Below are 12,224 nucleotides of genomic sequence, written 5' to 3'. Positions count from 1 at the left end.
AATGTCTTTATGAATTACAGCAGAAATCTGTATGATGTTGACCTTTTTAATATTCTGCTTTCTGACTGGCTGGCATTTCCACACCTCCACCTGCTCAGATAATTCCAACAAATATGGAGGAAGTTTGAGGATAGGTGGCCAATAGGAGAACAGAATATTAAAAAGATCAAGAGAGTACAGTTTTTCTTCTCTAAATTAAAAAGTGTATTAAGACATTAAAATTCAAATATTATAACACATTCTTATGTACAAACTACACAATTTTGTAAAGAAAACCCTGTTTTAAAACCTTCTCATGACTATAATAAAGGTACAACATAATTACTGAAGACTAAAAATCATCTCTTAAATGTTTTATAGTATAAGAGACTGAGGTTTTTTATAATACAAAGTTACTAAAAATGGACATAAAGATCACTCTCGTCTTTCTTTTTGGTAAAAATCGTTTTACATCTTCTGAAATAGCTCTAATATCAGCAGATAACTATAATTATGAGCATTTATTTTGGATGGCTACAATGTTATGAACTGTTTTAGAATAAACTTATTTGGATGTTAATAAATGAAAACAAAAATCATTTTGGATCTTAGAGTCACATTCATCATTTATATAGCAATTTTTTTGTTCAGAAACTATTGGCTAAATGAATAAATGTATATACAGGAAAGGTAAAACAAGCAATAGAGATATAATAGGGGTAATGTTATTTTGGGAGCAATTTGCAAGTAAACATTCCTAGGCTTTATCACTCACTAGTCTGACTTTCAGTAGTATCTGGCATATACTGGATGTTTGTGAAACCTGCATAAATCAATGAGGAAAAGGAAGAAAAGAAAGGGCAGGGAGAATTATGCACAGTCTGTGAACTGCAGTAACACCTATCTGCTATTATTTAGACTACCCAGCACTTTTGCCATTTGTGAGTGATCAAGCCCTAGCTGTATTCCCCACCTCTCCCCTCCCTCACGTGATGGTCACATATCTTTCATGACAAATCAGGACTTTTCTCCCTGGGTGCTGTTTTGGGATGAGGTGAGCATTGAACTCAGTCACTGACAGTGCAAGCCCACAGTCGAAGACAGACATAGAAGCAGAGTGAGAAAGGGATTGTTTTCCTTTTCCTGGCTCACTGGCTATAAGAACAGAACTTCTACAGAATTCATTGCCACCAGCAGCACCGGAAAACAAGCTGGATGGTGAAGCCAATAAGGGAGAAAGCAAATTCTCAGATGGAGAGAGGGAGAGAAGAAAATGGGTTCATCAGTTGAATGCCTGGATTGGGTCTTGTTTAAAATTAGTGTCACTGCTTGAATGTCTCATTAATTAATTACTTAATTAATGCCCTTTTTGCTTATGTAAATTTGAGCAGAGTATCTGTCACAATTATCTGGAAGATTCTTAATTATGGACTTATTGTAAAGATTTCTAAGATTCAAGTGGACTCCAAGCATCAGATTACTGAATAAAACATTCAACTATTTTTGAATGAATGTGGACACTTTGATTAATAAATTATAAACATATATGAATTCAGGAAAACTTTATTTAATTAGTGTATATTTGTATGTACAAACCTATTAGTATGTAGACTCCATAAAGATACTCTACACACAGGGAAAATTCTTCATATTTAAATAGATTAGAAATCACTGTATAAGATCCCTTTATTTATAAATAATCTTCAATCTATTAGTATTAGGGTTGATCCGTTCTCATAGAGCCATCTACATTTCTCTCTTATAGAAGAACAGGAATGCAAGTCTTATCCTGCCTATGAATCAATCAGTCATTAAATATCTATCATAATGTACAATATGCAGGGCACTCATTGCAGCCTCCAGGAAGTTTAAAATCCAGGAGGAACACAAGACACATGCAAAGGAACACCAAACCAACAACTCCAGGGCAAAAAAACAAAACAAAACAAAAAAACTTTAAAGAGAATGGTGCCTCCTGTTATAGAGGAATTTAAAACCCATGTATTTTTGCATACATAATAATGCCATAATGATAAAAGATAACCTGAGGGAGAGTAAATTAGAGAGGGGAGGGGAGGGATGGAAGAAGAGAGACAGAATTACGACAAATTCCTTTCTTCTATTGGTAGAATAGATTTAAGCTTGTTCTGAGCATCCTGCAACTTCTAAGCATATAGGCTTCTTTCTGACTTGTGTCACACTGGTTCTTCTGTCCAGCATGGCCTTTTTATTCCAATAAGAGACATCTCTGCCTTCCTTTTCCCTAACCTGTTTCAAGGCCCAGCTCCACCATTATGCACTGTGAAACCACATTGCTTACCCTGACCTTCATTGCCCAGCCCCCTGTCTGGAGACTGATCTTCAAGGACTGTCTCATAAGAGCTATCTGTCTTCTTCAGTCCTCTTGTGCTTGGCCAGTGGGAGGCATCTATAAGAGACATGGGGTGCAACTTAGAGTCAAGTGCCTGTCTCTTAGCTCCCTCCCTATTGGGTCACTGCAGTTTGCAGACATCCTCCTATTGAAAGCCACAAATGTGTTCTCTGAGTTCTAGTAGGTGCCCCTTTCTCTTGCCCCTTATAGGCCTGGGATGTTAATGGGTCCACAGTCAGCAGCTTTACCAACTGTTTTTGGTTTCCTTTACTCTGCTCACCCTTTTCTAGGCCGTTCCTTCATTAGCCTCCTTACATGAGCACCCCTTGCATGCAGCGGGCCTTTCTTGACAGCACTCTTAACTCATATGCTGTCTTTTGAATTTCACCTTTGTGTTTTCCATTGATAGTTGGTTTTCTTTGTTCACCCTCTTGTCCTTGTGCTCCCTGGTTCTGCTTCACCATCCACATTTGTTCATATCCTCTATGGTCTGGAAACTTCTTGGGGGCAGACTATGCCTATGCCCCAAGCTCAGGGTTCAGAGCAGGTACCTAAAGGCCTAGCGGATAAAAAAAAAACAAAACAAAAAACAGCTGAGAGCACTACCCTGTATCAAAGTCAGTATTACAGACACTCCTATTGGAGTATGTATCAGCCACCTTTCCAGTGCTTGGATAAATTACCTGACATAAGTACGACTTAAAGGAGAAAAGTTTTATTTTGTGCTCATGGTTTCAGAGGTTTCAGTCCATGCTTGGCTGGCTCCAAGGCAGGACATCATAGAAGAATGGCATAGCAGAGGAGATCCGCTAATCTCAATAACAGAGGAAAGACACAGCCTTCAATAAGACACGCCCAGTGACCTACTTCCTCCAACCAGTTTCCCCCTCCTAATAGCACTTTCAACTATAAATTCATCATTGCATTAACCCATGGATGAGATTAACACCCTCCTACAAGCCCCACAGGAGCCCTTTGAAGGAAATTTTTGACCCAAATCATAACAGAGAAGTTGGGATATGATAGTGTTTTGGGGGGTCTCAATAATTGGCTAATCATGGTATCTCCAGTCAAGGGTTTGATTATTCAAGCTCATTAGATTTAGAAAGTCAGTTTTTCTATCTCATTTAGACCTCAGGTAGTTGGTTTGAGTTTATCAAATTCAAGAGTTATAATAATTTCAGATTAATTGCTGATAAAATTAGAACTACCAAATGGAGAGCAGTTATTTTTCCCAATTTTTATCACAAAAGCTTCAAATATAAAAACTACTCATCACACAGATTTCTGAATTATTAACATTTTTCATATTTGTATCATTTAGGCATATATATATAGTACATGTATATATTTGTATGGATGTATTTGATAGTTTTGCTGAATTTTTAAAAATTCCATTAAGTTTATTGGTACATTTTAGGTATACATTATAATCACATTCATCATTGGGAATTTGTACCTGTAAATGATAATCTTGGTTCTTGTTTTTTTCCCCCATTTCCCTTCCACCCCTCTACCCCTCCCTATTTACAAAACTTTTGTTTTCTTTTTCCTTCTTATCTCATAATTTTTCCTTCCTTTCTTTCCTTTCCCCACCCACTCTTGACCTCCCCTTCCCTTTGGACCTTTCTTCCTATTTTATATTGTCTGTTATACTTCTCACACCAGAGAAAATATTTGGTATTTACACATCTGTCATATTTATTTCACTTAAGAATATGGCCTCAATGTGCATCCCTTTGGTTATAAATGCCTGTAGTTTATCATTCTTTGTGACTGAGTAGTACTCCACTCTATAAAAGAAAACAATTGACATAAGCTTTTTTTTTTTTTTTTTTTTTTTTTTTTTTTTTTTTTAAATTTGTAGTAGCTAAATATTGGAAACAGCCCATCAACTGGTGACTGGATAAAGAAGATGTGGGTGGGCTGGGGATTTAGCTCAGTGGTTCCACTGCCTGCCTCACAAGTGCACGGTCCCAAGTTCTATTCCCAGTACCAAATTATGCCACTATAAACGTGGGTGCCCATATATAGCCGTGGTATGATACTTTTAAATCTTTTCTGAAAATACCCAGCAGAGGAATAGTCAAGAGGGACTTCTAATCCTAGTTCTTTGAGAAATCTCCAAACTGATTTTCATAGTGGTTGCACTAGTCTACATTCCCAACAACAGGGGAGAAGAGTTCCTTTTTCCCCACAGTCCCCACAGCATTTGCTGTTAATTGATTTCTTGATAGCAGCCATTTTTTTCTGGAGTGAGATGGAATCTTGGTATTGTTTTCATCTGTATCTCTTGAATGACCGGTGACAGTAACCATTTTTTTCATATGTTTATTTGCTGCTTCTACTTCTTCGTCAGAGAAATGTCAGTTCATTTCCAATGCCCATTTTTGGTTAGGTCTTTAAATTTAGCGGGTCTGATTTTTTAAAGTTTTTTATATATTCTAGATAGTAGCCCTTTATCTGCAGAACAGCTAGTGGAAATTTTTTCCCACATTGTAGGTTGTCTCTTCACTCTGTTGGTGGATTCTCTTTCTGTGCAGAAGCTTTTTAATAACATGAGATTCCAGTTGTTGATTCTTTGTGCTAGTTCACGTGCAACTGAAGTTTTGTTCACAGTCTTTTCCTATGCTAATGTTTTCAAGAGTTCTACTTATCTTCCAGCAGGTTTAGTGTTTCTGTTTTAATATTTAGATCTTTGATCCATTTTGATTTTAGTTTAATGCATGGTGAAAGATATGGTTATAATTTTAATCTTTACCAGGTTGAGACCCAGTTTTTCCAACGCCATTTACTAAAGAGGCTATCTTTCTTCCTGTGAGGATGTTTGGTTCCTTTGTCAAAGATGAGGTAGCTGAGTACCTCTGGAGTTGTTTCTGCATCTTCTAATCTGTTCCATTGCTCCTCGGGTCTATTTCTTTGCCAATACCATGACATATCACAGTGGCTTTGTAGTATAGTTTCAAGTTGTGAATTGTGATACCCCCTGACTTGTCTTTGTTGCCTAGAATTGCTTTGGCTATTCTAGGTCTCTTCTGGTTCCAAATGAATTTTTGGATTGTTTTCTTAGTTCAGTGAAGCATATTGTTGGGATTTCAATTGAGATGCATTGAATCTGTATAGCAGTTTTGGACATATGGCCATTTTCACTATATTGGTTCTTCCTAGCAGAAACAAGATATGTCTTTCCATTTTCTGATACCCCCTTTGATCTCTTTTAAAAGTGTGCTGTAGTTTTCAAACTAGAGGTCTTTAAATTCTTTTGTTGGATTGATTCCTAGATATTTCATTTTTGGGGATCTATTGTGAAGGGAATTGTTTCCCCAATTTCTCTCTCAGTAAGTTTGTTATTCATGTACAAGAAGGCTATTGATTTTTGAGTGTTCACCTTGTATCCAGCTACTCTACTAGGTATTAAATCTAGGAGATTTTTGGCAGAGTTTTTGGAGTCCTTTATATAGAGTATCATATCATCTGCAAATAATGACAGTTTAACTTCTTCCTTTCCTATCTTTATTCTTTTTTTCTTTTTCTTTTTCTTGTCTAATTGCTGTTGCTAAGTTTCCAGGATTATATTGCACAGGAGTAGTAATAGTAGATATCCTTGTCTTGTTCCTCATTTTAGTGTGAAAATTTCAATTTTTGACCATTTGGTATGATGTTGGCTGTTGTTTTATCATAGATGACTTTCATCAGGTTGAAATAAGGACCATCTATACCAATTTTATGTAGGGTTTTTATCATAAATGGGTGTTGGATTTTTGTCAATTTTTTTGCATCTATTGAGATAATTATATGGTTTTTGTCCTTGGCTCTCTTAATATAGTGTATTACATTTATTGCATCTGTTGAACCATCTTTGCCTCCCTGTGATGAAACCAATTCTGCCATTACTTCTGTGAACATTTTTTTTAATGTCATTCGCACTATCTGCTGCTTTTTTGTTGACTCTGACTAGTCTTACGTTATTCTTCTTTGCATCATCTAGTAGCTTCTGGATTATTTTCTTGGAGTTCCTTGATATTTTTGAAAAATCTTTCTTTTCCTGGTCACTAACCCCAATCCTCTCATCTATATCTGACATACTATTCTCACACTGGATCATTCTGTTGTGTTTATTTTCAGTGGAGTTATTAATCTCCTGGATATCTATTTGAATCTGTTTTATGAATTCTATTCCTTTCCTATGCTGGACCAAGGCCAGGGATTTGGCTCAGTGGTTCCACCGCCTGCCTCCTATGCTGGACTTCCATGGATTCCATCATGTTCCTGAGTGCCTCTATTTTCTTTTATCTGTGTTTTTTCTGGAGATATTGATTGTGTCTTTCACTATGATTACGATCTGTGTTTTTAACTGAGAGATTATTTCTGATTTCATTTTTTGCCGATCCTCTCATTGCCAATTCAGGGAGTCTGTGTGGTTGAGTTTCGAGTTACTCCATGTCTTTGTCCCCTAGATTTCCCTTAGGTGATCTAGAAGTGTGGGTTTGCATCTTGTTTAAGTGTCTTCTCATTTCTATTTTTCATTATTATTGATATCTTTGGTTTAATTTTGTGCTGAATAATTTAAAAATAAATTACTTAGTTCAGTGAAGCATATTGTTGGGATTTCAATTGAGATGCATTGAATCTGTATAGCAGTTTTGGACATATGGCCATTTTCACTATATTGGTTCTTCCTAGCAGAAACAAGATATGTCTTTCCATTTTCTGATACCCCCTTTGATCTCTTTTAAAAGTGTGCTGTAGTTTTCAAACTAGAGGTCTTTAAATTCTTTTGTTGGATTGATTCCTAGATATTTCATTTTTGGGGATCTATTGTGAAGGGAATTGTTTCCCCAATTTCTCTCTCAGTAAGTTTGTTATTCATGTACAAGAAGGCTATTGATTTTTGAGTGTTCACCTTGTATCCAGCTACTCTACTAGGTATTAAATCTAGGAGATTTTTGGCAGAGTTTTTGGAGTCCTTTATATAGAGTATCATATCATCTGCAAATAATGACAGTTTAACTTCTTCCTTTCCTATCTTTATTCTTTTTTTCTTTTTCTTTTTCTTGTCTAATTGCTGTTGCTAAGTTTCCAGGATTATATTGCACAGGAGTAGTAATAGTAGATATCCTTGTCTTGTTCCTCATTTTAGTGTGAAAATTTCAATTTTTGACCATTTGGTATGATGTTGGCTGTTGTTTTATCATAGATGACTTTCATCAGGTTGAAATAAGGACCATCTATACCAATTTTATGTAGGGTTTTTATCATAAATGGGTGTTGGATTTTTGTCAATTTTTTTGCATCTATTGAGATAATTATATGGTTTTTGTCCTTGGCTCTCTTAATATAGTGTATTACATTTATTGCATCTGTTGAACCATCTTTGCCTCCCTGTGATGAAACCAATTCTGCCATTACTTCTGTGAACATTTTTTTTAATGTCATTCGCACTATCTGCTGCTTTTTTGTTGACTCTGACTAGTCTTACGTTATTCTTCTTTGCATCATCTAGTAGCTTCTGGATTATTTTCTTGGAGTTCCTTGATATTTTTGAAAAATCTTTCTTTTCCTGGTCACTAACCCCAATCCTCTCATCTATATCTGACATACTATTCTCACACTGGATCATTCTGTTGTGTTTATTTTCAGTGGAGTTATTAATCTCCTGGATATCTATTTGAATCTGTTTTATGAATTCTATTCCTTTCCTATGCTGGACCAAGGCCAGGGATTTGGCTCAGTGGTTCCACCGCCTGCCTCCTATGCTGGACTTCCATGGATTCCATCATGTTCCTGAGTGCCTCTATTTTCTTTTATCTGTGTTTTTTCTGGAGATATTGATTGTGTCTTTCACTATGATTACGATCTGTGTTTTTAACTGAGAGATTATTTCTGATTTCATTTTTTGCCGATCCTCTCATTGCCAATTCAGGGAGTCTGTGTGGTTGAGTTTCGAGTTACTCCATGTCTTTGTCCCCTAGATTTCCCTTAGGTGATCTAGAAGTGTGGGTTTGCATCTTGTTTAAGTGTCTTCTCATTTCTATTTTTCATTATTATTGATATCTTTGGTTTAATTTTGTGCTGAATAATTTAAAAATAAATTTCAAACCTTATTGACATTTCACCCTTCCACATTATAAAATGGATTTCCCAAAACTGAACCTATTCTCCTTCCCCAGTATCATTCCTAAGAGCACCAGAAATAGTTTCTAGATAGCATCTAGCATATACCAATGTAATGTGGGTATCAGCCAGACTTGGGAGCAGGGGCACCTTGTCCCAAAGAGATGCTAATCTCAGTTTCATATGGCCTGCAGCATTTTTCCCTCATCTGTCAGCTTCTGTTGTAGCTTTTGAAATCAACAAATTTAATTATGCACATATCCGAGTATCAGGCAGTAGAGCAAGTTCTTTCTGGAAGTCCATTCTCAGATAAGAGGACCAGGACTTTGAGGCACAGGAGGAAGTAGAGGCTCAGATCAAAGGAGCTTTACATCTCTCTCCTTTTATTTCTGTATCTTCTTCCTAATCCTAGGCCAGGATATCTGACTGTAAGGCAACATTATTTTCTTTTTCTTCAAAAAGGGGAAGAGAAAGGTATAGATGTAAAATGTGATACCAGCATGGAACTTATAAAATGGTCCACACAACTCCAGGACTCTTTCTGGCAGGTTATCCTAGCCCATCTTCCCTCATCAACATACAAGCCCTACCTGCTAATATTTGAATATATGCTTTACTTGTATCAATCAAAAATGTTTGTGCGCCAGGGATTTAGCTCAGTGGCACTGTGCCTGCCTGACAAGTGCAAGGTCCTGAGTTCAATTCCAGTAGGGAAAAAAAAGTTTTAGTTTCCTTATTCTTAATTTACAGAGAAGTAAAGCCCTGAATGGTCACATTTCAGTAGCTCAGATTAACTTTTTCCTGGATCACTTAGCCAGTTACTTAAAGAGAAATTTCTTTATCCTTTTGGTTGAGATAACTACATGGAAGCAGAACCAAAGTTGGAGGTTTCAGAACTATTTGGTGAAGACTGAATTAGCACAAAGGCAAGTCAATGGCCTTCTTTTGGAGATAATCTTGGTAGGCAGATCAGGCTGAACTTGAACTCACTGTGTAATCCAGGCAGGATTTGAACTCATGGCTGTGCTCCTCCCCCAGCCTGTCAAGTGCATCACCTTGCCCAGCGCTGAATGGTCTTAAAGGGTCTGTTACACCCAGGGTGAATGAGCAGCTACAAGCCCTGTCAGAGTAGACCAGGCTTCCATGATTATCTCCATCTGCCCATCTCTCTTTACTGAGAAAGTGTAGAGACAGAAGGAGAGAAGTCAGATTTTACCTCATGCTCTACTGGCATGTTTCTTGTGGGATCACCAACTTGGGAACCATCTCCACCATGACTGTCCTTCCTGGATCCCTCCCATTGCATACCCCTAGGATACCATGTCCCCCCAGTTTCCCTCCATCTTTCTGCTGTTCACAAACTCTGAGGTCTTTCACCATCCTGTTTGTCTTCCCAGCCCTTCCCTATTGTGCAACCTGCTTTCTCTATTCAAGTATCCCTGCAAAGGTGGAGAAAGGTTTTTGTTTCTTTGGCTGAGCTCTAACTAATATATTTCTCCAGTTCTTTATCTCTTGATATTAGAATGATCAGGACAGATTCAAAATGAATATGAATGTTCTTCACATGTTATTAAGAGCCTACTGTGTGTAAGACCCAGTTCTGGGTCCATGCCCAGGAGAGGCAAATATGCATTATACCAAGTTCCTATTTAAACAAGCTTACAATTTAATGGGGGAAATAAATCCACTGATAATTTTAGTAAGTTATGATTAGTGTTGTGAGGACACATGAAATGTGTGCTCAGAATCCCTTGACAGTGTTGTTGTTATTGGCTAACCTTGGTGGAGTGGCATAGGGACACAAGCCCTAGATATGAGCCCTGAGAAGTAGGTGTAAGGCTGGCTTTACTACCAATTAACCAGATTTATGGCATTGGGCAAAGTCACTGATCCTCTCTTGCCTTCTGTCTCCTCACATCTAAGAGGTAGCATGGTGTTTTTCTCTTGAATTAAAAACATTGTTACTATGACTTTTTTCATCCCCTTACTTAATAGTGGAAAGTCCACTATATTCTGGACATTTATTTTGAAGTTTTCTCAGAAGGATGGAAGAAAGCATGATTAGTCCTTATTTAGCCCAGAAGTCCTGCTGCTCCAGTCTGCTGCACAACACAGAAAAACATGGACATATACACACTTCATTCCTGCTGTCCACAACCTCTGTGTCCTAGACATTACGGGGTCTATTGTGGGGATGCATGATTAGGAACCTACATAACCTAACACTGCATGTGTTGTCTTCTGGTCATCAGTACAGAAACTGGAGAAGAATGAAGCAGTAGCTCCCCAGTTCCAGGCTCCAGAGTTCCAGTGCAGCCTCCAGGGAAGACCAGGGTTGGTGTCTCCAGCTGAGATCTTTGGGGATGCTTTTGTGATGCATACAATAGCCCTGTGCTATGGCTCCATTTTAGTGGGGACAAACGAACCTCTTTACAGGGAAGCTATTCAGGAAATCAATCATCTAAACACATTTTTAAAGTACTGTACATTCTTGCAATCAGGCAATTCAGACATCTCCCCATTGATATGCTCTTTCAGTTTACTATATAATTTGGAAACAGCTCGTAATCAATTAAACTTACTACACTTGAGTATTCTAACTACTGCCTAATTTATCTCTTCTAAATAATTTACTTATGCCCATTTGATGTTCTGAGGACCTCATGAGTTGTCTCTGGGGATGATGCATGGTGACTCTTTGGCTGCTGGAAACAGGCTGGACACAGAAAGGCATTTCCCACCTGTTCCAGTGAACCAGAAGGATGAGTGCTGGAGTAGAGTGACAAACTGAGAAGTCATTTCTTTACAGTAAAATAAACAAAGAGAAGAAAAGTTATATAGGGTGGAAATACAGTGATTAGATGCACTTTAAAGTGGGTCATAAAACAAGCAAATTGGCTATATTATTCTCAGGAGAGTTTTAACTTAAAATGTAGTACTTAAAGTAGACTTGCAAATACAGAAAAAAAAAATCCTGCTTCCAGAGTGTTCAACAAAAAAAACAGACTTAAATCCAGCAACAAGTTGAATTGTAGATATGATGGGTTAAAGACTGTGAATTCCAGGAAGTCCACTTTGATCCCACTTCCATTATAGAGTGGCATTGTATGTGCTTCACAAGGCAGACCAGAGCCTCTCTTTTGGGGTCATAAAGTAGGTTTTGCCTGCCCTTTCAGACATTTTTGCTATTCTTGTCTCCAAAATTTCCTTGGGTGTGTCCTCCTTTCCCACTGGCCTAGAGTCTGTGTCTGTTACTTCTTGGCAGTGACCAGCAACTGGATTTTTGGTGTGTCTTTGTGAAGGCAGGAAGTGCAGAGGAGGTACCTTGGAGACTGAGGGCAGCTTTCCCTCTGGCATGGCCTTTACGTCGCCTGACACAGCCCCAACTTGGGACACCCACCAAGGGCTCCTGGAAGCCACAAGACTCAACCTTATCCTCAGACATTCCCGCATCTCCCTAGTCCCACTCTGCCTACCCCAGTACCAGGATACGGGGCCAAGTCTATTACCTTAACACCAGGTCTGGGGTCAGGAAGGGCTAATGGATGCAGGGATTCTGCAAAACCTAAACTGAGATGTTTGTGACAGTCCATACATAGAAGGAACTAGGACTGTCTGTGTCACATTGTCCTGTTCAAACCAGGGCTCTCACAAGAGGTTTCCACCAAATACCTTCAGCTTTTCATCAGTTTTGTGCTCTTAGCCACAGTCTGAATCCAAATTACAGAAGAGAGATGTGTCTGTTCAAAAAAAAAGTTAG

General features: G+C 38.0%; 1 protein-coding gene across 1 annotated transcript in view; it reads right to left on the bottom strand.

The window, feature by feature from the left end:
- The window catches only part of Pard3b (par-3 family cell polarity regulator beta), a 1,085,411-nt gene extending 1,073,502 nt beyond the window's left edge, over positions 1-11,909 (bottom strand). The window contains exons 1-4 of the mRNA XM_033763978.1: positions 11,789-11,909; positions 2,300-2,407; positions 969-1,134; positions 19-190 (exon numbers count right to left, since the gene is read on the bottom strand). Coding sequence (XP_033619869.1) covers positions 19-190; positions 969-1,134; positions 2,300-2,407; positions 11,789-11,909 — 567 coding nt within the window. The remainder of the gene's footprint in view (positions 1-18; positions 191-968; positions 1,135-2,299; positions 2,408-11,788) is intronic.
- Between the last annotated feature and the right edge of the window lie 315 nt (positions 11,910-12,224).

Source organism: Fukomys damarensis, unplaced genomic scaffold, assembly GCF_012274545.1.
Source record: "Fukomys damarensis isolate Sample0158 unplaced genomic scaffold, DMR_v1.0_HiC HiC_scaffold_16, whole genome shotgun sequence".
Lineage (NCBI taxonomy): Eukaryota > Metazoa > Chordata > Mammalia > Rodentia > Bathyergidae > Fukomys > Fukomys damarensis.
The sequence above is the reverse complement of the archived record's forward strand: the minus strand, read 5'-3'. Positions and strand labels throughout refer to the sequence as shown.